The sequence below is a fragment of the Oculina patagonica genome, chromosome 1, assembly GCF_052425735.1.
Source record: "Oculina patagonica isolate OP01 chromosome 1, crgOcupat, whole genome shotgun sequence".
Classification (NCBI taxonomy): domain Eukaryota; kingdom Metazoa; phylum Cnidaria; class Anthozoa; order Scleractinia; family Oculinidae; genus Oculina; species Oculina patagonica.
Window position 1 is genome coordinate 38,628,396 of NC_135758.1, and position 27,268 is coordinate 38,655,663.

Here is a 27,268-nt window from a genome sequence, read left to right on the forward strand (position 1 = left end):
TTCATGAATTGAATATGTTGAATTTCGAGTGAGACAGTCTGAAAAATTTCAATTCGGATCGAATAATTTTCGCCATCCATATGCCGGTCCGAAATGGAAAGAAGCGGTGAGTCGGGTTTTGATGAAATTACTTTTTTTCGATTTGTTCTCCCATCGCTCTGTGACCGGTGTTCGTTCAGATTCGGCTGTCACACGCGCGAGTCTGGAAAATTGAATTGAAGACTACTGAAGCTTAATAACACTTCATAGGGAACTATGTTGGTATTTGACACCGATTCGGAATCAAGCACTTAGTATTTAGTAAGATTTTTGCCATTGGAAAGCTCTAGTCGAAGAGTCGTCGAGACGGCTTATATATTTCAGTCAGGATCAGCTTTACTAGAGCGAATTTCAATGAGCGGTGAATGAGGAAAATAACCGCCATGGGAGTTCACGATTATTCTATTTTGTCATTCAGTCAGTTTTCAGGCGTTTCTTCGATCGGTGGGAAATAACTTCGCGTCAACTAACACTCCATGTCCGTTTTATCACCAGACTTGCAGCGCTTTCGCAATGAATGCGTAGCTGCCCACAACTTCTATCGCGCAGCGCACGGAACACCGCCTCTGTGCTGGTCTTCACGACTCGCGGAGAGCGCGCAGAAATGGGCACAGCAACTCGCAAGTACCGGCTCGCTCAGATACAGCTCCGAGAAGGACGTCGGCGAGAATCTCACCTGCCTGTGGGGCTCTGAACTAAACGGACAGAAGATAACGCGGATCTGGTACGAAGAAGGAAAGTATTTTGATTACGACAAGCCGCGTTTTAGCTCTCGTACGCGCTCCTTCTGTCAGGTGGTATGGGAGGGGACGCGCGAGTTTGGCGCGGGAGCGGCTGTCACCAAACACGGCAAACAGATCGTGGTAGCGCGTTATTCTCCACCCGCGAACAAGAAAGATGTGGCGAGAAACGTGAAAAAAGCGAGAAGCACGCGAAATAACAAACAGCCCCTGGCATATGATACACGATGGAGCAGACTCTATCTCGGTAAGAAACTGCCATTAATTTTTCGCTTTAGTATGGCGACCGCTGTGCTTTAGATTTCTCATTTGCATTTTGTTCACTAGTTAGTGTGCATGAAATAAATATAACTATTTGAGAAAACACCTACATGGTTGACACAGAAGTCAATAAAATAGAAATTCGTTTCATGTTTTTGTTAGTTTGAATTTTGTCGAATTTTTCCTGTATTACGGCCTCGAAGCCATCACACATAAGCCTAATATTTAGGCAATATATTTTATGTCGACGTTTGCATGTTATTAATATGAAACGACAGTGAAAATCATTGTCAATAGAAGGGTAAAAATTGTGCGATTTTCGTTGATTATTTGAGCAGATACGCTTCAATTTTAAAGCGTTTCTCGGAAAAAAATCGTCAAAGCAAAATATTTCTACGTATACTCAATCAGTACTCAGCCTCGGGGAGGATCTTAATTTTATTGAAATGAACGAAAAGTGTACACATCATCGATCAATTCGTTAATTTCAAAAACAATAAACTCGGTCGGTGGACGCTCGCGAAAAAATAGACAGCCGACGAACATTCCGAGCAACGATCGAGCACAAGATTGTTCTCCGATAATGTTGATTCTTTAGTAAGTTTTTGTAGAGTGCGCGTAAATATTTGAATAAGCTAGAGCAGCGCGCCTGATTGAGCGGAAGTTGTGTCGCTTTGTTTTGGTTTGTCTTCAAAAAATTTCAATCGATTTGCATTAAAACAAAAATATGACACTTTCGTGATCTTTTAAGTATTAATGTTTTATTCAAAGTGGTTCAGAGATTTACATTTCTTCGCCAGTTTCCTACGACGGGTAGGGTTTATTTCAAGTTTTAACAATAAATGAAAAAAAAGAAAATCTGTATTATCGATAGAGATGTTTTGACCAATTTCTTTATTGGTTTTTAAGTAGTGACATTTGCGTGTAATTTCAGAATTCTTCGCTCTTTGTTTGAAGTCAATTGTATCAGGTCATCTCAAATTTATCAACGACACCGAAAAACTTTCGCCTAACTTCACTTTTATACCGGTCTTTCGCTTGTTTTAAGCATCATGTTAATCTCCTTTTGATCTTCTTTTTCTTTTTCTTTGTTTTGGCGGGGGAGGGGGCTGATTAAGCACACTGAGTTTAAACCAGTTTCGTTCACTGCTTAACACCTGTTGCATGTAAACAACAAAGTTGGTTTTCATCTTCGGAATAATTCGATAGATTAAGCAGATAGAAACCAATCCTTTTAGAAACTGAAATATCGAATCTATATTAGTTGTCTGCATCCGTCATGTGCCTTGACGCACACTTGTTAACATTTAAATCAAGTCTGTCTAAATTATTTGAGTTTTGCTAAAATTTGGTTAGCGTCGCGACGGTTAAAACTATGTTAAAATTTTTATACGTTGACAGCACTGTCATCTTTTCCTGAAAGGTATCTGTGAATACTTTCGTGGCTGGTCGGACACGCATGTTTCGTCTCCGCCAAGAAACTCATCAGAGACCTTTCGGTGAAGCTAACTCGTCGAACATCGCGTTCGAAGTCCCACTAGCGTCGAAATGATGGTGCAATCTGGCCTTACACCGCGTAAGCATTCTCAATTGCGTAACGTGTAATTATTCATAGCATTTGAACTAAATCAGGCTCCTTTTTCACAGAAATGGAACCTGTTGAAACACTGATTATACGTTTCCCTTTTCGTCGAGCTTGTTTTCACCAAATATTTTTAATCAATAACACGGCTGTTTGGCCACAAGAGGATTCATATCTACAGCTGTTTGAAACAAAGGCTTGAATCGGATTCAAATCTTGTTACCACGTGTAACCTGCTATTGGTGGATACGAATACGCAATTACACGGCGAGGCCGGTAAAACAGATTACATTTAGGCTCATTTTATGGAAACGCTTCTTTATTTGATGCAATCATTTTCAAATTTATCTGCTGCGGCTTATGTCGAAAGTGAATATACTGCTAGGTGAAAATTTGTCCGCTTTTAGTTTTACTTGTAGGAACACGCGAAATTTAAAATATTTTTCACCCAATTGACTTGGAAACAAGCCACTACCTAGGCGCCGTTGTTTTTGTTTAAGCCATAAATTATTTAGTTCTTTGTGTGGTTATTGTGGGTTATATTATATTAGCAAGTTTTGTAAAATGTTGCTTGTTGATAATCCGATCCGTGTTTGTGATAAAGGAAATGAAATGAATTTCGGTGTCATTGTTCATTGTTATAAAAGAAAACCGGTTAAAAATGTTCAAAATGCCTCGTATACCGCGGCTATACTGTACTGGCTGGCAACTGTTGCCAACTAGACTTATACATGTCTACGAATTTGTCGTTTATCAAAAGGAAAAAAACTCGTAAAGTATTCAAATTATTCCTTAGAATCATTCCATTTACTTAATGCCACGATCTCTTTTAACATTTTTCGGGTTCAATATTAGCGGGGCTCCCGCACGAGCGAAGCCCCTTACCAACCGTGTGGTTAAAAAGGAATTTGCTTGAAGAAAGTTCTGCTTATACAGTTTCATCGTACAAAGTACGAGCATCTCATTCTGAATAAATAAAACACTTAAAGCAGGTTTCCGAGTGGCATGGCAACCAATTTTTTAGCCATTAAAGAAAGACAAAAAATCGAAGACGCGAAAACTATGTATGCTAATGCGATGCTGACTTTATTCGACACATGGAATTATTATCCAGCAATATATCTCACAACTCCCCAAACATTTTTTTATTTTGCATATACGGGTTCAGTTAGCACTGAATATAACACCTTGTTTCATAATTTAAGAAAAATCACTTATTTACTACTTTATCGGATAGACGTCTTAAACTAAACGTTAACAGCTGAGTGACGTCACGATGTAACTACGTCTCATAACATGTTGATTTTAATCGTTCTTTCAGGATTAAAAGAGTTTCACGAGGAATGCCTTTCTGTGCACAACGAGTACAGGCTCAGACACGGGGCCGCTCCACTGCACTGGTCAGCGGAACTGGCTTGGGAAGCGCAGCAATGGGCCGAGAAGTTGGCGCGAAGTGGCGAGCTTCGTCACAATGACGACGACACGGTTGGTGAGAATTTGGCGGGAATGATGGGCGGCGAACTCAGTGGGCGGGAAACGACCGACATGTGGTATGATGAGATAGAAGACTACGACTTTGATAACCCGGGATATAGCGAAGACACGTCAAACTTTACACAGGTAAATAGTTTTCTTGGCCTCTCCAAATTTCTCTGCGAAATATAATTTACTCTATGTAGAACTTCCGTAAAATGCCACATTAAAGAACGTTCTATTCTTCAGTGGTACTATGTAAATCAGCCAAATTATCTCCTAAATTATGTGGTAATACCACTTGCCTGAACTCCATGGAAACAAAAAAATTGATATTCTGTCCAAATTTCTGTCCTTCTTTCCATAGAGCGTGAAAGTACTAGTTTGGGAGAACTTGATACATGCAGCTTTTTTCGTTGTGCCAAACATCCTGTCTTGATGGAAGCAAGACAGCAAGACATTTTTCCTGTTTTCATAGAGTTTCAGTAACACGAGTAAATATTTTAGGAAAATAAAAAAACGGCTGTGGTCTGGAAGCGCAGGTGCTTCAAATTATTCCCAAACTTCCACGAGTGTTTCCATATTTCTATAACAACAACCAGGAAGGCCTTTTTACAGTGCAACATTTTCCACTTTAGGTCACAAGCTATTTTGTTTTTCTCATCGCAGGTCGTTTGGGTCGCTTCAGAGTCCCTCGGAGTAGGAAGGGCCGTCGATGGAGATCTGTGTGTGGTGGTAGCGTTTTATGAGCCTCCAGGGAACATGGAGGGATCATTTGGTGACAATGTTCTTCGCATGGGGTCAGCGGTACGAGAGAGAAAAAGCAAAGAGCTGAAGGGATTCGTACCGCCGCCACCCGGTAAGTTGTGCGTTGTCCTTTCCAGTCCAAACTTTGAAATTCTCCTTACAGACTGCTTTACTTTTTTCCTATAGCTTGTGCTGAGAATTTGCTGGTCATCAACACACTATTTCTCACTATACCATCGTACTTGTAATCAAGAATCAGCCTTGCAGTCAGTCAGTATACACAGGCAAAAGAAGTTTCGTTTTCTCAATTCTCAATACAATTCGATTTGTATTTTTAATTAAATGAATAAAGACGTTCATTTATTATTATTTATTTCTCGGAGTCCCGCAGTTTTCACGAGAAAGATTTAAAAGCAACGTGGCGTTTCTTGAGCGCGGTATGATGACATGACACGTGACAAATTTCGCACTGTTCGTGATCAATAAAATCAATAAGAATCGCACATTTACGAGACTACAAGACACTAGTTTTCTTCTCTGTTGGATATGAGTCCATGGCCGTAGGATAGGGGGGTGCAATGGCTGCGTTCACACCCCCTACAGGCCACAAAGGTCCGCCCAATCGAGGAGTTAGGGTTAAAATGACTTTCAAAGTGCAGGATTTGTGGACTTCAACAACTTGATTTTTTAAAGTTTCCCGGGGAAAAATAACTCCAGATCCCCCTTAACACTCCACGCCTCATGTGTGGGTCTACAAAACATATTTTTTACTTATATCTTAGATCTAGAGAGTTTTCGCCTGGAATGCCTTGTGACACATAATTACTTCAGGGCCCGTCATGGCTCTCCCCCGCTAGTTCTCAGCAGCGCCCTTACAGATGAGGCCCAGTACTGGGCTGAGCGCCTGCTTGTGACGGGCGCCATGGAGGGCCTGGACAACTCTCGGATTGGCATCAGTGTTGCAGTGCTAGACAAAGCGCATGTCAGTGGGATTAAGGTAAAAGGTTGCTTTTATGAATTGTTGTAAAACTAGAGTTATAGGTCTACGTTCCTGAACTTAACAAATTATAAAACATGCTAAATTGCGCAAATGAAAAGACATTTTAACGATTGGATGAGAACTTATTACTAGAATAGACACGTTTCAAAACATTTAGGGATGCGAAAGTATAACTTTTTAAGAAAACAACAGCTTAGACGTTGGGACTTGTCTGTGTGCATCAAGGCAATTTTGAATGCGTCGATGCGCGTCGCGTTGACCGGAATTAGTTGTATGTTTATTGCAATTCGAAAACTACCTGTGATCCTCCGAAAAACACTGGGGTATCCGGTGAGTCAAACCTCACTGTTTCCGTTGGGATCCGTCATTTTGGTGCATTTTGTGTCTTAGAGCGCAGTGTTGATAGTAAGGACACTGGGTTCTAACAATCGGAGTGGACTTCATTTTTAACTCTCCCCAGGTCTCCGAGCTCTGGTACAAAGAAATCTTGAACTATGACTTTGACAGTCCCGGATTCAGTAATGAAACACTTGACTTTAGCCAGCTGGTCTGGCTGAGTAGTCGTAAGCTTGGTGTTGGTAAAGCGACTGGTGCTGAAGGCGTGACAGTAGTAGTGGCACGGTATGAACCTGTTGGCAACATAGATGGGCTGTTCGTACAGAATGTCAGGCGGAGAGGACACGAGAGAGGAAGCTGTGAACCCATGATATTCCACGTGGAATACAGATACCGAGTAAGAGCCGATAGCAAGTCCACAAACAGCTTTTTGAGCTGGGAACACGAAGGTGGGGAATATGTTTGTGGTTTTGAATAATAACATACGTCAGCATTTTGTAAGGTTTTTTTTCTGGTTTCCTATGATTTGGAATCGGCGTGGCACTTTAAACGCTTTTGTAGCCTTTAGTCTCACAGGTTCTAGATGTATCTAGTATTTCCAGTCAGAGTCGGATTTTGTTACAGGCGTGGGTCGCGCATTGTACTACGGAAAGTTATCGAAAAGGTCTGTGAACGCCGCAATCTTCGATAAACTTCGTAACTGTTTGTGTGATGTTCGGTGATCTTCGTAATACCTATATGGTTCTTCCGGTTTTGGGACTGAGGTCGGAAATGTTTCGCTGTAATTTACAGCCGAAACAGGAGCATTCTCGTACCTCGATTCTTCGTTCCTTCTGCGCAGGCTTGCTGGTCAAAGGGAACGAGCACCCTAGGTACGAGGATGGTTTTCAGCCGGTATTACATATGAATGCTAATTTCATTGTTTTTCCAGATTCGCAGACGTTTGGTGAGTTAGAGGGTAACACTACAAAGACGAGGTAAGAAACTCAAACGGGCATGTATAGTGCCTATGTTATATACATAATTATTGAACAACCCATTCACGACACTCACTCAGCCGCGTCATACATGCCAGTGGTTTAATTTTACACACACGTTGGTTTTGGTTCAGTCATTGTGTTTCCTTCTGTTAAACAAGAAACAGTTGTCTTGCTTTATCTGAATGCAGAACACTAAATAGCTCAACACGTTCAGGTTGGCTATCAGAAGTAGCCCGCTGTTGACCGTCTTTGTAATATTTGTAAATTTCGAGTTTGTCAGACACTATTTCCTCAAAAGTAAGACTTTAAAGTACGGTTGTAAGCCGGTTGATAAGTGTTTCACTTAGACTGCTTAGACGCCGACGCAGCACTACACTTTCTATAGGAACTACAGTGGAACCCCGTTAATACGGACACCAAGGGGACAGCACAAATTGTCCGTATAAACGGGGTGTCCGTATAAAGCGGGGTGTCAGAAAAAAGTCACGTATACATGTTTTATCGACACAAAGACAAAGGCAAACTTCTTTACAGCAACAAAACGTTGTTTAATTGTCATTCTGTAACTGTGACAAATGCAAACTGTGAACTCTCTGACTAAAATAAACAGTTTTTACGAAAACCTTACGATCTAGTCAGACACTCGAACTAAACTTTATTAAACTCAACAGTGGACTTTAGGAGGCAAGCGTGGCCGAGTGGTTTAGGGCGCTGGCGTTGTAATCCGGAGGTCACCGGTTCGAGGCTTGCCCTTGCCACTAGCTGGATTTGTTTCTCGGTTGTCCCGAGTTCAAATCCTCGACCACCCTTTGTATATGGCCAACTGGTCTGCCTCCTGCCAGTTGGGATTTTTAACCCTGTTATGTTCATTTATAAATTATTTGTTTCCTCTGTTTCAGTGGCATGCCTGTAAACTAGCTATCTCGTTGAGATATGAAGCTAAGTGCATGACCACTAAAACACATAGTTATTTATTTATTTATTTATTTTGAAAATGTCGCACGTGGTCGTGGATTTACTCGAACAATTACTAGACGTTGACAACAACCCAGCAATACAAACAGAGGCTGTTGCTGTTAGTGGCAAGCAAAGGACCTCAAAAAGGAAATTAAAAAGAGTACAAGCGATGGCTGAAGCAAAAGGCAAAGAAAGTGAAACTTTTAAATAGGAACAGCAGTCAGAAAACCTTATAAAAGGACTTTAAGTACAAGGGTCAAACACCGAAATCTCTTAGTAATAAAATCGTTTTAACTCGTCAAATTCTGTTATTATTTGACCAGGGTCTAATCGCGACAATGAAAATTGACAGTCGACAGGTAACGGTGTCCGTATAGCGGGGTTGACAATGTATAAGAGTTTATCACTCTGGACACGAAAAGTGTCCGTTGTCCGTATTAACGGGTGTCCGTATTAAGCGGGTTAATTTGAGAGAAAATGTATGACGTTTTCGTCGGGACCAACGAAACTGTCCGTAATACCGGGGTGTCCGTATTAAGCGGGTGTCCGTAAAGCGGGGTTCCACTGTACTTACTTTCTTAAGGCTGCAGACAATCTCTAATTCCCACAAAACGCGATTTAATGTTTACAAACTTCAATAACAATATATATCTGACCTGAACGCGGAAATATAGCCTGTGAAAACAGCCGCCTCTCATCGCTCAAGTTACTACGTGCAAAACGCGAAGAGAGACGTCTGCGATTCACGACCAGAAATTCCATGAATTCCATGGCTGTGAATCGCAGACGTCTCTCTTCGCGTTTCGCACGTAGTAGTGGGAGCGACGAGAGGCCGCTGTATACGAAGGCTAGCGAAAATGAGAATAACGAAGGTTTCTTTTAAAAGAGACAAGTTTTCGTGAATCAAACAACTGGTTAACATGTTGATTTATGTCGCCACTTTAGTTGTCAAGCACCTCCAGGGAATGGACTTACCCGCGCAAAGTTTCTGTTAAACCGTTTATTAGAAGACTTGGACCAGTGTCGTAACAGCTGTTACCTTTCCCCTCCCCTCAGTACGGCCGCCAGTTTAAGTTGGAGGTATGAACTCTCGTTTACCCGCCTAGCTCAGCAGCTTTCTCTCTGAGTACGTTGACACGAGAGCAAAAGTCGCGCGGTGTTTCCATGCCCTCGAGTTGCAACAGTCTAGCCTTGGGCTCGTTTCATCCGTTCATGCGGGAATAGACTGTAAATCGCCCGTGGCGGAAGTTTTTCTTTGTAGAGCTTGGCTCTAAGCCTTTTTTCATTCACTAGTCTCACAAGCGTAGGTATAGCTTTAATTTACGTGGTCCGAAAGGACTCTGGCACCCAGAGTAGGGTAAGACGGCTTTCACGTCCAATTGCCGATTTCCGATTTCCAGGTGTACCATTCCATCCAGTGATATTCCTTGCCAAGGAAACTGAAGGTCAACGGGCTGGACACACTTATGTTGGCAAAACCCGTTATTAGTTGTTGCGCGATTGTTGCATCTTTTCGTTCAGCCAATCGTTACAATTCTCAACTATCAATGTGGATTGGGTACCAAAACCATTTCATTTACATGAGTACACGGGCTTAAATTGTTTGCAGTATTAAGCTGGCTAAAAAGCTCAATGTGAACAGGTCGAAGGGATACGTTTGGACTTTGCATTGACAAGCGGATGTCAAAGTCCACCCATGCGCGGGAAAAAAGTTCCCACTTACGATAGATTTAGAATGACATTATAATGCAGCCTACTTTTGGTTTCTGAAGAATTTCAATTACTTTCTTTTAATGCCAAACCTGACGTGGTTATCTACTAGACACCGTTACAACTCTTTCATATCATTTTTCTTGCAGTTATACGTATATACTTAAAGTCAGTAGTAGTGATGAAACCCTTATTTCTCTTCATGGTATCATGATCATCGTCTTCTCAAACTGTTGCATAAAAAGTATACAGAAACCACTGAGGAGAATTTGTATGTTAAATTTGAGACTCAAAGGGTTATAAATGCCATTATTGTAACCGAAAACAACCATTGCCGGCCAAAGTTTAATTATTTTTCTAGCTGCTCGAGGAATGACGGGATTTATTAGCACACGCAAAAAGATGCTTTATAGATATTTCAGCATATTTTTTTGTTTGATAGCGGGATTTAATTCTTGCAAATAAAAGGATTTTCCAGATTCGTGCAGAATTCGCTATCTTTTGCTCTCTTGTAAACGTAGTCTGAAGTTGCTCGCACCAGACATGATAAAATGTTCAATAAACTCGCCAAGCCAAATAACTCTTTCTTGGAAATTTTAATAATTAAACTTGACTAAATCCTCTAAAACATAAACATTAATAAACCACTCTGATATCCTCAATCTCGTGACACCTCTAGCTTCTTATGACAACAAGGTTTGGCGGCATTTGAGGTGATGGGAAAGGATTTCATTAAACCACTATAACTTAACCTTTTAAACTTTCTTTGTAGTTTTAATATAAACTTTGGGTTAATCATCTTGTCTAATATTTCCATTTCGACTGTTAGGCTCGTTTATGCTCTCGTTTTTCTCGATCTGAAGGTTAAGAAGATTTTGACGTACCGTGACTTCCAAGATTGACTGTTTCAAGGTTGACTGTAATCAACAGATCTTACGCCTTTCCTAAATGTCCACTAACCCGTCTGTTGACATTCTCAATCTTTGTTTTCTACCACCGACTCATACATTCATACTTATTTTGTCTTTTTTTTTTTCTCTAACATTTACCCGTTCATTGTTTCATCATTCTTAACAAAATAATATCTAACTACTTGTAGTAGGATTACTACTATCAGCAAATAAAATTGAAATTACTGTTTTTTACTGTTTTATGGGATTGAACCGGTTAAACACAATTAACGTAAAAAGTATCAATTTTAAAGCACTGTAAACATTAGCGTAATGCTTGTAAATTAGATATACAACAGACCAGTTAATCAATCTGTTAACAGATAACAATAAAATTTAAGCAGCTGAAACTTAAGGGTCTTTTGCGGCGTTATAAACGATAATTTTAACAAGTGTAATTCTGCCTAACGTTTACTTAACGCAGGTATCATACGCTAATAAATACAATTTTTAAATATAATAACCTAATAACCTAACAATATAAATTGAACAAATAAGGAACTGAGATAAATTACTCATTTGCCTCTAATACTGTTAACATAATATTGACTGGATCTGGATGAACATAGCAGATTTCTTTAATTCCATAACAAGTTTACCACTAACAAAACGCGCTCAATAAAACATAAATTATTATTTCTAATATTGTTTTAGAAGTGTTAAACTATAGTTTAAGAGGAAATCCGCCAGGACTTCGAGTAGTTACTGGACAAAATTATGTACCAAAACTATTTACACCTGATTGCAAGCTTTTTTGTTACTGCTTCAAATATCTTATCGAAAGAAATCTTTTCTAACAACACCAAACATCGAAAACAAATTTCGAAGTTCCACTGAATTCCCATGAATCGCTTAAAAGATGTGAGCTTTTGCCCATAGCTTGTGAACTTTGAATATCATTTTCTCAGAATCTGATAAGAAATTGTTGTACCAGAATTATTTCCACCTTATTGCAAACTTTTTTGTTACTGCTTCAAATATGTTATCAAAAGAAATCTTTTCTAACAACACCAAACATCGAAAACAAATTTCGAAGTTCCGCTGAATTCCACTGAATCGCGTAAGACGAATTTACAAAATGGCTACACGTGAGATTTTGCCTATACCTTGTGAACTTTGAAATTCATTTTCTCAGACTCTGATAAGAAATTGTTGTTGGTGTTATCACGGATAATTACTTACATCTTTACCTTTTATTAAGGGTAGGAAATAACGCAATAGGATTTAAATTATTCTGGTACTTGATTTTTGTCCAACTTTATTAAATATTACTTGACTTCCTAGTGGATTCCGTCTTAATCCCAGCCAGTGACCTATCCCAAATTCCCCTTACTACTTATCATCAAATTCATCTAAGTCAGTCATGTCTGGTACTGAATTAATATTCCACGAGGAGAGTCATACAGACGTATGATGATTTGCACATGAAGATTACTTTCAAATGTAACCTTGATCGAATGCAGAAGTTATTTTATGAGGAAAATATGAGATAAAGGAATGATGAGGTGTAAACAAGGGAGCTCCTTTGTATTGTACGTTCTTCAAAACAACAGGCCAGAAAGGGAGGTGGAGGTTTGAGTTACTCTACAGTATTTCTATGCGCGTGAGGTATATACGCGGAGGGTATATTACATACATTAGCTAGTAATGCTGATTTAGTGCCTTGTCATTGTCACTTTCCCCCCTCAGTGACTTGGACCAGTTTGATGAGAACGAGAATATCCTCCACAGGGCCGACGAGCAAGAGTCTGCCAATACACTGACTGTTAGCGACCACTTCACCCGTCTGGTGTGGATAGATCCTAATAGCCCCACTCTTCAGAGGAAAGGAGTTGCAGAGAAGACGACCCAGGACGAGGATGACGACGAACAAGAGGATGAAAGAGGGAAGGAAGAAGAAGAGGACGAAAAAAAAGAAGAAATGAGGACAGCACATGAACAAGATAACACGCCAGAAGCAGCCGGTAAGAAAATAGGTATTTCTGAATAGGATTCTACGAGGGATGTAGGGGTTGTAGCTTGGTAGTTTGTATTACAAGATTTAGAGAGGCCATTGTGCATTACATGTCATGTTATTGTATAGTACCGAAGACTAGGTTCTGTTCCATAAGTTAAGGCAACGAGTGTGCCAGCCGTCGTCACTACTGTCTCTCTTCCAAATTTGTAACTGACAAAATCTTCCTAATTATTCTGTTATGGCTTATACCTTCTTTTACCGGCGGCTTAGTACCGCAAGCTAACTACTTTCACTTGTATGTAATGGTTCTTTACTGCCGATAGGAATCAATCGTTGTGCCTTTTTACGTAGTAGGTAATAAACTACCTTTTTCTCTTCAGATCTCACTTGCGTGACTGAGGAACCATTAATACAAACTGAAGAGGCTGAATTGGAAGAGGCCGAGTTGTTTTCTGATCCCGAGGACGATCTTTACCAGCATATTTGTGAAATACGACGCTCTCTTTCACTAGACTCGGAAGGCACAGAACCAGAAACGCATAAGGGACACGTCCTCTCCAAAGTAGCTTTCTTTGAAATGTTTCAACAAGGATTTGAAAGACAATCGCCCACCAATTCAGAATCATCAAAACGGCGAAGTCTTATTCAAGAAGAGCTGGAGGAGTTGGCCTCTCGTCCGAAAAGGCAATCACCTCACGAAGAAGAGGAAGATGAAGAAGAAGTAATTATAGAAGAAGAGCACGAATGCCAGTTGGAATTTGATGACCTGTTTCCTGCTCATAGAGAAGGAGATGAAGAAGAAGCGCAAGTTGGGGAGGAAATTTTTGGCGACGAGGGTGATGACGAAGATGAAAGTCTGGTGAGTGTTTCGGACGCAGAGGACGTGCTGGATTTCACAGATTATGACAATAGGCACAAAGGTCTACAAGATTACGAGTATGAATGACAATGTCTGCCTAACCCACGAGTTTATGGAAGACGAACCATCAACTATGGAGATCTTTGACTTTTCTGATGAGGATGCTTCGCACCAGTATGCTGATATTACGGAGGAAGAGGACAAACCACTGTCCTCAACCAAGAATGTTTACGTGCCAAGGAACTTGAGCACGGCTACGGAATTTCAAAAAACGGACACTTATCAATTTTGCGAAGACGAACCGCCGGATTTAATGGAAGATGCTGCAGATAACTACAGCGAGGAATGTTTTGAAACAAGTGAAGCGGTAATTGAAGTGCCTGAAGACTCTTTTCAAAGAACGTTAGACCCTGAGTTTTGTTACATAGCAGCAAAACAAGAACATGTCGAAATTCGAATGAATGAGATAATGAGTAAAATGGGACTCTCGCCTGTTGAGGACAGTGAAGAAGTCAGTGACGACCTTATCGATTTTAATGAAACAATGGAAGGAAAGCTTTTGGAAAACGTTATTAACAGCAGAAACGACCGTGAGCAACAAGGTGAAAGAACACCAGTTGAAGAGATTTGTGAGGCTTTTCTTAAAGACAACGTGGAATCGGAAATAGACTTTGAAGCATTGTTTACAAAACTCGAAAAAGCTGAAACTGAAAAAGAGAATGCAGTACCTGATACTAGTTCCGAGCTTGAGCAAACCGAGTCTCCGGAAACCGTCCAGGTTGTATTAAGAGATCATGAAAGCGAACGTACAGCAGATATGGAACAAATAGGCGTTGATTTCGGACTTGTGTCTGCTGATGAATTGTTAACAGGTGACTCGGAAGAACAGGAACTCGAGCCAGACATATCTCTACATTACGAATGTAAACCCTCTACTGCTGAAGAGCCCGAGAGCTTAGTTGAACCTGTTAGCGAAAACACTATCAAATCAGTTACACGAGATCGTAAACCCGAAAGGGCAACGGACCTCAAAGAGCTGCAAGTTCGATTGGAGAGTCCGACTAAGGAAGAAGAGTCACAGGAAGAAATCATTCAGCGCAAGGTGTGATGATGATTTAAGGGAAGAACAGCCATGTGAAGCTGTTCTTCGTGACCATGATCGAGAACGTGCAATGTTTCTTGAGGAAACTAGTTTAGAACTCAATTTAGTTTCCGTCTTATCTGACAGTGCTGAATCGTTGGACGAACCAGTGGAACCGTTACAGTACAATGTGGCGCCTAAATCGTCAGCAGTGAACGAGATACCAGAGGTTTCAGAGCATGTTGACGCCAAAGTTCGTCAAGATGTACGATCTGAGATAAACTTTGAGGAGATGTTCCGTCGGCTGGAAGAAGAAGACAAAAAATGTGCAGACGAAACCACGGAAACTCGACGTCCTCAAGAGACTGACAGAAGCGGGTCTCCGGAAACCGTTCAGGTTGTATTAAGAGATCGTGAAAGTGAACGCACAGCGGGTATGCAACAAGTAGGCGCCGATCTTGGACTTGTACCTGTTGATCAGTTGTCAACAGGTGACTTGGAAGAACAGGAGCTCGAGCCAGACATATCTTTAGACTACGAGTGTAAACCCTCTACGGCTGAAGAGCCCGAGAGCTTAGTTGAACTTGTTTACGAAAACACTATTACATCAGTTACACGAGATCGACCGCCTGAAAGCACAGTGGACCTTGAAGATCTACAGGACCGGGTGGGGAGTCCAACTGAGAAGGAAGAGTCACAAGAAGAAATAACTCAGGACAAGACTGACGTTGTTAGGGAAGAACAGTTATATGAAGCTGTTCTTCGTGATTACGATCAGGAACGTGCAAGGTGTCTTGAGGAAACTAGTTTAGAACTCAATTTAGTTACCGTCTCTTCTGATAGTACTGAATCGTTTGACGAACCAGTGAAACCGTTACAGTACGATGTAGCGCCTACATCATCAACAGTGAGCGAGTTACCGAAGGTTGCAGAACATGTTGAAGCCGAAGTTCGTCAAGATGTACGATCTGAGATAAACTTTGAAGAGATGTTCCGTCGCCTTGATGAAGAAGACACAAAATTTGCGGAAGAAGCGACGGAAACTCCACGTCTTCAAGAGACCGTAGAAGAAACGAGTTCGAATGAAGAAACAACGCGGGCGTCATTGTACGTTGAGGAGGAAAGAACAGTAGATGAAATAGTGCATTTTGTTCCTTCTTCCCCGGAGTATGTTTCCCACGAAAGCAAACAAAGTGAAACAACGGAAGAAATCGTTGAGGTGAAACAAACGGAACAACACAGGCCGGCTTCATTATACATCGAGGAAAACACAGTAGTAGAAGAAGTAACGACTGAAACTCCCTCTTCTCCAAAACACATTGTTGGGGAAGTTGAAAACCTTGAACAAATAGAGGTGGTTCACGAAGTAAAAGAAATCTTAGAAGATAAGCGTGCCTCTTTATTTGTAGAGGAAGACTCTGTTATTAACAAAGTGATACCGGATACTCCCTCGTCGCCAAAACACATTGCAGGTGAAAGTCAAAGTGTTGAATCCTTTGAGAACGTTGACGAGCAAGCTACCGAAGAAAGCCAACGGGCATCGCTGTTTTTGGAAGAAGAAACACTTGTAGATGAAGTGACAACTGACACTCCCTCCTCGCCCAAGCACATTGCAAGCGAAAGTCAAAATGCTGAATCCTTTGACGAAATTAATGAAGAACCCATTGAAGAAAGCAAACGAGGATCGGTGTTTTTTGAAGTAGAAACACTTGTAGATGAAGTGACAACTGACACTCCTTCTTCACCAAAACACATTGCAGGAGAAGGTCGAAATGTTGAATCTTTTGAGGAAATTAATGAAGAACCCATTGAAGAAAGTAAACGCGCATCGGTGTTTGTTGAAGAAGATTCAATTGTAGCTGAAATAACAACTGGCACTCCTTCTTCGCCAAAACACATTGCAGGAGAAAGTGAAAATCTTAAATCCTTTGAAAAAATCGATGAAGAACCCACTGAAGAAAGTAAACGAGCATCTCTGTTTTTAGAAGAAGATTCGATTGTAGATGAAGTGATAACTGACAGACCATCTTCGCCGAAACACATTGCAGGGGAAACTCAAAATATTGAATCCTTTGAAGAAGTCACCGAAGAACCTTCTGAAGAAAGCAAACGTGCATCACTGTTTGTAGAAGAAGATTCAGTGGTTGATGAAATAACAACTGACAGGCCTTATTCACCAAAACACATTGCAGGGGAAAGTGAAAATCTTGAATCTTTTGAAAGAATCGATGAAGAACCTACTGAAGAAAGTAAACGAGCTTCGCTGATTTTAGAAGAAAATTCGATTGTAGATGAAGTAGTGACTGACAGACCATCTTCGCCAAAACACATTGCAGGGGAAAGTGAAAATCGTGAATCCTTTGAAAGAATAGATGAAGAACCCACTGAAGAAAGTAAACGAACTTCGCTGTTTTTAGAAGAAGACTCAACTGTAGATGAAGTGATAACTGACAGACCATCCTCACCAAAACACATTGCGGGGGAAAGTCGAAGTGTTGAATCCTTTGAGGAAGGTTATGAAGAATCCACTGGAGAAAATAAACAAGCATCGATATTTTTAGAAGATTCAGATGTAGTCGAAATTGAAAGTGATACTCCTTCCTCCCCAAAGCACATTGTAAGCGAAACGCATTATGCTGAACCATTTGAAGAAATTAATGAAGAACCAATAGAGGAAAGCAAACGAGCATCGGTGTTTTTTGAAGTAGAAACACTCGTTGATGAAGTGACAACTGACACTCCTTCTTCGCCAAAACACATTGCAGGAGAAAGTCGAAATGTCGAATCCTTTGAAGAAATTGATGAAGAGCCTGTAGAAGAAAGTAAACGAGCATCGGTGTTTGTAGAAGAAGATTCAATTGTAGACGAAATAACAACTGACAGGCCTTCTTCGCCAAAACACATTGCAGCGGAAAGTGAAAATCTTGAGTCCTTTAAAAAAATTAATGAGGAACCTGTAGAAGAAAGCAAACGAGCATCCGTGTTTTTTGAAGTAGAAACATTTGTAGATGAAGTGACAACTGACACTCCTTCCTCACCAAAACACATTGCAGGAGAAAGTCGAAATGTTGAATCTTTTGAGGAAATTAATGAAGAACCCATTGAAGAAAGTAAACGTGCATCGGTGTTTGTAGAAGAAGATTCAATTATAGATGAAATAACAACTGACAGGCCTTCTTCACCAAAACACATTGCAGGGGAAAGTGAAAATCTTGAATCCTTTGAAAGAATCGATGAAGAACCGACTGAAGAAAGCAAACGAGCATCACTGTTTTTAGAAGAAGATTCGATTGTAGATGAAATAACAACTGACAGACCATCCTCGCCAAAACACATTGCAGGAGAAAGTCGCAGTGTTGAATCCTTTGAGGAAATTAATGAAGAATCCATTGTAGAAAGTAAACGCGCATCGGTGTTTGTAGAGGAAAATTCAATTGTGGATGAAATAACAACTGACAGGCCTTCTTCGCCAAAACACGTTGCAGGGGAAAGTGAAAATCGTGAATCCTTTGAAAGAATAGATGAAGATCCCACTGAAGAAAGTAAACGAGCATCGGTGTTTTTAGAAGAAAATTCAATTGTAGATGAAGTAATAACTGACAGACCATCCTCGCCAAAACACATTGCAGGGGAAAGTGAAAATCTTGAATCCTTTGAAAGAATCGATGAAGAACCCACTGAAGAAAGCAAACGAGCATCACTGTTTTTAGAAGAAGATTCGATTGCAGATGAAGTAATAACTGACAGACCATCCTCGCCAAGACACATCGCAGGGGAAAATCAAAATCTTGAATCATTTGAAGAAGTCACCGAAGAGCCTTCTGAAGAAAGCAACCGTGCATCACTGTTTGTAGAAGAAGATTCAATTGTAGATGAAGTTTTAACTGACAGACCATCCTCACCAAAACACATTGCAGGGGAAAATCAAAATCTTGAATTATTTGAAGAAGTCACCGAAGAGCCTTCTGAAGAAAGCAAACGTGTATCACTGTTTGCAGAAGAAGATTCAGTGGTTAATGAAGTGATAAGTGATACACCGTCCTCTCCAAAATACCTTGCCGGGGAAAGTGTAACCATGGTAAGTTTCGAAGAAGTTGCAGAGGTGCCAAGTGATGAGAACAAAAGGGCTTCACTTTTTCTGGAAGAGGACCCGTCTGTAGATGAAGTGACAACCACTATACCTTCCGTTCCCATTTATATTGCGGGTGAAGCATTCAGCATTTCATCAGTTGAGGAAGTACACGAAGAGGCAACACCAGGTGTTGAGCACGCTCGGGAATTTCAAGAAAGGGATGATGATGAGGCTAGGTACGATTCTGTTTCCCTTGAGATTGCAGATAAAAATAACTTCGTTGCTGGCGAGTATACAAACTCAGAGCTCTTAGTGGTAACAGATGAAGATGAATCCCCTGAGTCTGATTATGGCGAGCAGTTTGAAGAATTTGAGGGTATCTATGGTACTCAGCAATTCATTGAGCCATCACAAAGCGCACACATTGCAGGAGAAATTAACAACACAGACGCCGCCCATGATGAGGCTTTGGAAGAGGTTTTGCAAGTAGTAGAAAGTTTGGAGTATGAGGACAGTCAAGAAATGGTAACCACGACAGACATTGTCGAAACAAGTCAGCCTTCATTTTACGTAGCTGGAGAATTGTCAAATATTGAACCACAAGAGGAATCATCCGAGGAGGAGAAACCAGACGAAGGGGCATGTGCAGAAGAGATAGAGGAAACAGAGGTGCAAGCTACAATTGTAGTTCTGAAGTCTCCACAATCTTTACTAAGTATTGCTGCCGCGGCATTGGAGCTTAAAATTGATGCTGCACAGCAGGACGCAGCTGAAGTGGTCGAAACGAAAACCGAGATAGTGCAACAATACAGCGAACATGAACAACCCGAGATACCAATTATTTTTGTGGACATTGCTGGCGAAATATCAGAGAATGAAGAAGACAACGCCTGTTATGAAGAAGAAGAGCCACATGACGACCGTGAAACAGAGACAGAAACATATGAAGGCAACGAAGAAACAGTCGTTTCATATCCAACTGAAGAGCAACTAGTTTCTCGCTCGCATGTGGCTGCAGAATTTTGCGAAACCGAGTTTACTTTAGAGATAGAAGACGTAGAAGACCAAAGGGAATATGCGGAGCCTTTTGAAGAAAGCGAAGAAGGCTCTGCTTCAGAATTGATGTCGGAGTGTTCGTCGTCGCCGTTGCACGTCTCTGGTGAACTCAGAGACTTTCAAGATTATGAGACGATCAATGAAGAATACGGTACCGAGACGTACCATACCATAACCTACGAAGAAAGTGATTACGTTTCGGAGAAGTCAATCTCTAAAGGGTTACCATCCTTGTACATAACAGAAGAACTGCCTCCACAAGAAATCTACGAAGAAAATATCTTGAACGAGAAATCAGTTGTAATAGAAACAGCTCAGGCGTATAACGAAGTCGAGGAACCTTTAGAAACGGAAACCAACCTTGTCATTTCCGAACCCCCATTGCACACGGCTTCGGAGTTCTCTGACTCGGATTACAACGGTGGCGTAGAAGATGACGACGAATTAAGCGAAAGAGACTTTCTAGAAGAGTTTGAGGAAATGGAAGAAGTCATTGGGCGTGAAATTCCCTTAGTGAGTTCAAAAGAACCTGCAAGCATTGTTTCTGAAATTGTTAGGAGTGGTCCGCAGATTGCAGAGAAGGAAGAGGAACTTTTGGACGAGACTGACAATGCACAAATACTTATTTCACAAGAGCCCTTCGTAAGCCTTGAACATTACACAAGAAATGTCGAGGAAGAACGTGTTGTCCATAAAGAAGAGAAAATGCAAGAAGAAGTTAGGCAAATCGAACTTAAGGAGGAAAGCCGAATTGTAAAGGCTATTGACGAAGAAGGAGTCACAACTGAGATCCAGAAATTCGCAGTTGTAAGCGAGAAAGAACAAAGATCTGTTGAAATCAAGTCTAGTTACCAGGTTGTAGAAAGTAAAGAAACACAACACGAAGAACGGATTTTCATGGAAGAAAAAGCAAGGCAAATGGAAATATCCCACGAGTTTGGAGAGAAAGTCGAAGTTCTCGCAACGAAAACAACTCGTCAGGTATCTTCCACTAGCTCATACGTTGCCACCGGATTTGCAAGCGAGGAAATTCACTACAAAGCTGAGAAAAATGGCGGCGATGGTATACTTCACGAGAAAGTCAAGAAAATTCAGGAAGTTTCTTTTACGCCGATACATCAAGCAAGTAGGCAAACGTCGTGGGAAAGGAAAGAAAATGGACGACACTTTGAAACAACTGATCAACTCAGCGAGAGTATTTTGGAGAAAGAGGCTAAAGATCAAGAATCCGAGAAGTTTGAAAGACAACTCTCGGAGGACGAAACAGAAGTTCGTCTTCTAAAGAGTGAAGTCATGGAATACAAGGCGGCGGAGCAACAGGCTCCCTTGGAGAACCCACGTGTTTCTGTGGAACGGGAGACCACGTTTATAAAGACCTATGTTGTACACTCTGCAGCTAAGGACACTCAGGAAATTAAACAGGTATTGAGACAGGATGACGTGCTGGTTATTCTAAAAGATGACGAGGCCTCTCTTGAAGACGAGTCAGTGGAGGACCGCTTTGAAGAGGAAATCGATATCATGCGTATGGATGAAGCGTTATCAGAGGAAGAATTTCGTGGTGAAGGGACAGACAGTATAGAACGTAGCCAGTCGAGATCTTCCAAGGCAGATTCAGTAGAAGAAATAGACAAGCGTGGCCAAGAGGAGGGTGATACCCATGAAGGTGACCAACAGGAACCTACCTACGAAGAGGAAGTGGACATCAGTGAAGTTCAACCTGTTAAAGAGGAGGAAATGGAGGCAGGTCCAGTAGAAAGGATAGACAAACATGACCAAGAGGGGGAGAGTGATATCCTTGAAGATGACCAACAGGAATCTCTTTATGAGGAAGAAGTGGAAATCAGCGAAGTACAGCCTGTTTATGAAGAAGAATTTGAAATTCAAAAAGTAAAGGAACAAGAAGGGGAGTCATCTGAAACTAAAGATAGCACAGTGCAGACTTCCACGTTTGAAGAGGAAATTGAAGTGACAGCCTATGGGTTTAGCGAGGAGCCTGTCAAAGAGAATCTTGAATGCGAGCCGATTGAAAACACCGAATTTAGAGCACATTCACCCGAGTTTGAAGAGGAATTGGAGGTATCGGCAATTCCTATAGTTATAGAGGAGCAAGAGGAGGAAATTGAATCGGGTGGTCCTTCAGCAGTATTTGAAGAAGAAGTAGATATTTCAGCTTCGCGAGAACAAGACCGTGAAGATGTGTTGTCTGAAGATGAAGAACATAAAACAGCTGAATATGTGGACATTTCTGAGCATAGTGTTGGGGAAGAAAGCTTTAAACACGTAGAAACAACTACCACGCGACGACAACCACTGGATTTGAGCCAAGTTGATCTGTATGATGACGATGAGAGTGCTACGACACGCTACTACGTAGAGTTGTCTTCAACAGAAAGCTTGGAACGAGCTTATGAGGAGGTCGAAGACGAAACAGCGTATACTGAAACATACGTGCGACAGGGGGATCCCTTGGAAGAGAACCTGGAAGAATTCATACTGGTACGATATAGTGATCATGAGTTTGAATCTTCTGGTGAAGAAGACATCTCCGACCACCGAGAGATCTACGTCATCCCTGAAGAGGAAAACGACGTCGACAACAACAACGTTGTAGAATCCGCCAGGGATGACCTTCAAGCCGAAAAAGAACCCCTTCCAGAAAGTTTTTACGAAGAAGGATTTGAAAATATGGCTCTAGAGGAAATCCGGGAATCTCCGGAATTTGAAATCGATGACTCGCCAGAGGACGAGCTGGATGAAGAGGAACAGCGTCAACTGGAAGAATACGAGCGGCTGGAGTCATTTGTTATCTTAGAAGAGAAGTTGAGCCAAGTAGAGTCTGATGAAGACTGTGATGACGAAAATGGCGGTTTCCAGTGTGAAGAAGGAGATGAGAATGTCTTCCATTCCGATGTGCATTCCAGTAGTGAAGAAACTTTACATGAAGATGAACTAGGCGAGACCATGATAGCTTCTTCGATTCGACAGGCAGCTGTGTCTTCTGAAGCCGACGCTAAGGAAGAAGAAAAGACGGGTGATCAAATTAGCGACGAACGCCAAGAACACTCTGAGGATAGTTCTTCAAGAAAAGAAGAGGAAATACCAACTCAGGAAGGTTTGGCAGAGGGCGCAGTGAAAGATACATGCAGCGATAAAGGAAACAAAAAGGACGTGAGTTTACCCAAAGACCCTTCAGAGGAGAAGGAGTCAAGAGAAACCAAAGACGAAAAAACGGAGCAAATTTTAAGCAGTGACTCGTCCGGTGAACAAAGTGTATCAAGTGAAGGATCATTGTCCTCTACCCACTCGGTTGATTTGGAAGGTTAGCCGATATCTTTGCTTTTCAACTGAAGCTCTAAATGTTTAACCTTGTTATGCAATTAACAACATATAACACTTTCTGTTAAATTTGTTTTGATAGGGTTAGACGACTTTGAGCAAAACTGCCTCTTGGAACACAATCTGTACCGTCGGCAACACCGAGCTAAACCGCTGAAATGGTCTGAAGAGCTGGCCGCTAGTGCAAAAGAGTGGGCAGAACATATGGCATCAGTGAACTGTCTCGAACGTTGCGAAGGAAAAGAAGTAGGTCAAAACCTAGCGAGCGCAAGCGGAAAGGAGTTAAGTGGCTCTGAAGTTGTCGAAATGTGGTATAAAGAAGCAACGGACTACAACTTTGAAGTCCCAGCTTTCAATGCCAAGTGCGGTAACTTTACGCAAGTCGTTTGGACTTCCTCGCGCGAGTTTGGCGTGGCAAAGTGTGTCTCTGACGTCGGAACGCAATATGTTGCAGCATTGTATAAACCGGCGGGAAATATCGTTGGAGAGTTTAAAGACAATGTTAAACCCCCCAGAGATTCTTCAGGTCGACTGAAGAGACGAAGATCTAGTGCAAGGAGACGTTCGAGATCAGGATTTCCGCCTGAAACACCAGCTGAAAGAGGTAGCAGCTATGAATAAGTTGGCGCACAAAAGCACATTTCTATTAAATTCGTCATAGTTTGGTTAAAAAGTATTGTTTAAACGGGGGTTTCAAAATACCTTTCATTTGGTGGCTGCTGGTAATATTGTCGTCTTCTGCCGATCGTATTGCAAGAATGGTTTCAAAATTTAAAATCTTTTGGTCTTTTGTGTTATATTAGCATTTCGTACAACCTATTACATATTTGCGTTATATGCACTGTTTGAAATTGACGTGTAACTTGAATCTGTCACCAAAAGACGTCTTAATTTGAACCCCGTGTTTAAAGATGACTAGTAATATGCAATAAGTAAACTTTTTATTAAAAAAAAATCAGTGGAATAGGAGTTATTAATGCCGGAACTGATATTTGAGCACAGCTGTTGAGGGACTTAATCAATGACTGACGTGAATCAAACTAATAACAGAGCAAAACCATAGCGGGTAAAAAAAGTAAAATAAGGCAACAATGGCATAATATTACGTTTGATTCCTGGGAAAGTCGCGAATTGAATTGTTATTATCCGGACCTGACCAAAAAAAATGGAGACTGTTACATTAAACTCTCAGCGCACGACAACCTAAAAAAGCTTATTAAAAAAAAACGCTCAGAAAACTGCTATAACTTCAAACCTAGTATAAAAAATGTTGTTAGTACAAGGATAAATTTCACAGAAACATGTCTTTCTTCGTGCCCTATTGGCTTTATCAGGTTTACAACGTACTGTGGTAAAATGTATAGCCCCATCTTTTTTTGCACCTTAATAGAAACGAAAGTAAGCACTTGAAATTCGAAAAAGCAATGGAAAGCACTTTTTTGGATAGAAATGAGTCTTGTCCACTTTTGCACACATGCAATCATTATTTTGTTGCACGCATTCTCATTTGTGTAATCTCATCTCATAATGTTCTTTCATCACCAGAAAAATTCAAAACTGAGTGCGTCATCTCACATAATTACTACCGTACATTTCACAACGCCCCACCGCTTCGTTGGTCTCCACTGCTGGCTGCAGAAGCGCAGAATTACGCAGAACGCCTGGTTAAGACCGATTCACTGACGCACAGCGGGCAAAAAGACCGCGGGGAGAACTTGGCGTACACGTGGGATAGCCCGCTCTCCGCGCGTGGGGCGGTTGACATGTGGTACGATGAAGTGCAAGATTATGACTTCGAGTGCCCGGGCTACACGTCTGATACGGGCCATTTTACACAGTTAGTCTGGGCGGGGACGGAGGAGTTTGGCATGGGAATGGCTGTAGCCCCCGATGGGAGAAATGTTGTCGTCGGGCGGTACTTTCCTCCCGGAAACATTGTAGGACAGTTTAAAGAAAATGTTGGACCAAGGCAAATTGAAGGAATTCCATAGTTCGATTGACGCAGTTAGAAGAATCAAGAAAAGAATAAAAGTAAAACACGGCGACCGATAGTGCGAAAGTGAATTTGGAAAGCGGAAAAAAGAATGAACGATAAAATAATGGCGGAGGGCTGGAGACAAAAGTATGAACATTTTCATTTATCACGAGACGTTTTATTCGCAATATTCATTTAACATGTAGTTTTACAACGAATTATATTACTACACAGGATTCAGCCGAATCCAACAAATTATCATTATGCAATCAGGTTCACGGAAAGAAACAAAATTGAAAATGCGATATTTTAAACACTATAAAATTTATTGCATTGTAAATTAATTCGATTAAATGAAATGGCAGTTTCTAAAACAGGTCCTACTTAATTGATACAAATTATTTAAAATCATTTCATCTTGTGTTGAGCACAAGAAGAATATTCAGCTTTTCAGCTTGAAAGAAGAAAAAAGTGAAAAAGCAATCCCAGAAAGTAAAAATGTGCATAAATGGTGATAGAAAGTAATGCAAGAACAAAAATTGCTTTTTGAGTCTTGTGCCTTTAATTTTCGCGAGGATTAAATCGATCGCAAAGCTTCCAAAAGCTTTAACTTAACTTTCACAGGACAAAAAACTTAGGTGCATCACATGAAACAGAAAAAAAAAAAGTTTTTTAGGGGGCCCCAAAAAAAAAAAGGCACTGAGATAGTAATAGCTCAAGTTTGTTGGAAACAATTAAATTGCTGTTTTGGGCAAAACGATGATGTGCCCTTTTCTGTGTGTGAAAGTGCAGAAAGGCAAATAAAAATTCTCAAAAGAATGAATAGTGTATGCCAAAAACTAGATTTTTAAGGTAAAATCGTCTCAGCAAGCTTTTTATGTTTTTGCTATTTTTATATTTATTTTTCATGGCCTTTGTTGCTGGCAATTCTTTTCAAAGTTTTTTTTTAATTTTTTTAAAGTGATAACTGCCTAACCAGAAATATGAAGGGTGAGCAACGAAAGCATGAAAGAAATTTGACATTTTAAAACTTGCTGTCTTTACAATTTGAATTAAGTTTAGGTATTAAGATTAAATTGTAGGATGCGTATGCATTAGAATTGGGAATAGTTATTCATTAACTAAATCAAAGTAAATCTTGCTTATAAGTTATCTTATCTTGAATAACGATTGGTGCCAAATATTGAACAGCCAATGTTCGCTGTTTGAAACAGAATTGTAAATTATACTCTTGTTTTATTCGACCTCTCGAGGTCTTGATCTGTAAAGGATGTATATTTGATCCCATATTTATTTTGTGTTATATCCTTCAAAAACATTTCTTTGTTAAAGAGAAATTATATAATATTTATTGTTAGATAGGTTGTTTAAATTGAGTGTTTAAGAAAGAATTTATGAAAGTAAATAAATTATAAAGCTATAGAAAGAGATTGCTTGTTCTGAATAAAACATGCACTTGCAAAGTTGACAAGCCTATTGCCAAAGGTTATCACGTGCAATAAGGAAGCACTTTTAAAGGGGAGTCTGCAAAGTATGGATTGCCCAGTTCCTAGTTATTTTCGTCGCGGTCAACCCGTTTCGGGTCACGTGGTACGTTCGACCCGAATACGTAACTGAAACGAGTAGCGACGTCAATGATACCGTGAAGGCAATTCATCAGCGCGAGAAAGAGTCTGATTTAAGCTCTACAGAACCCCATGTAGCATTTCGGATGGTTTGTTTCTTACGCATAAAAATTTAAAACGAGTAACAAGAGACTGCAGCTACGCCCACTCATCGGTATAGAGTTTTTCGGCTGGAAACAATATCAGACGTTTGTCATTTAATGTTGCTCTGTTGCTCTCGAGTAATCTTAAAATTGATTTGTAGCTGTTACATTCAAAGCGACTATCTTTCGACATGCTTTGTAAACAGCTAAAAAGACTGCATAAACTGGAAAAAACTGGCAATTTTTGTGGTCCAATGGCAGAAGAAGTAACAGATAAACAAAAACTAATGACCCCAAGTCGTGCAACAAGCTGAAGAAGATAACTCACACGATGTTGGCTAACTCGATAGGTTCTTGTCTGTAACTTCCGGTAGACAGTGGGTAGAATCGTACAGTTTATAGTTCACAGAATGATTTTAATATTCCCCACATTAGTATTATAATAA

At 40.7% G+C, this 27,268-nt stretch overlaps 1 protein-coding gene across 1 annotated transcript; it reads left to right on the plus strand.

The window, feature by feature from the left end:
• Nucleotides 1-26,577, plus strand: LOC144629655 (uncharacterized). The gene is given in 14 exon segments (XM_078487890.1): nt 1-106; nt 535-1,026; nt 3,944-4,242; nt 4,765-4,954; nt 5,625-5,839; nt 6,303-6,627; nt 7,110-7,155; nt 9,061-9,195; nt 12,465-12,739; nt 13,113-13,675; nt 13,677-14,665; nt 14,712-23,122; nt 23,222-23,743; nt 24,685-26,577. Coding segments are annotated over 14 exon segments (12,921 nt in total). The 5' UTR covers nt 1-93; the 3' UTR covers nt 25,131-26,577.
• The last annotated feature ends 691 nt before the right edge of the window (nt 26,578-27,268 follow it).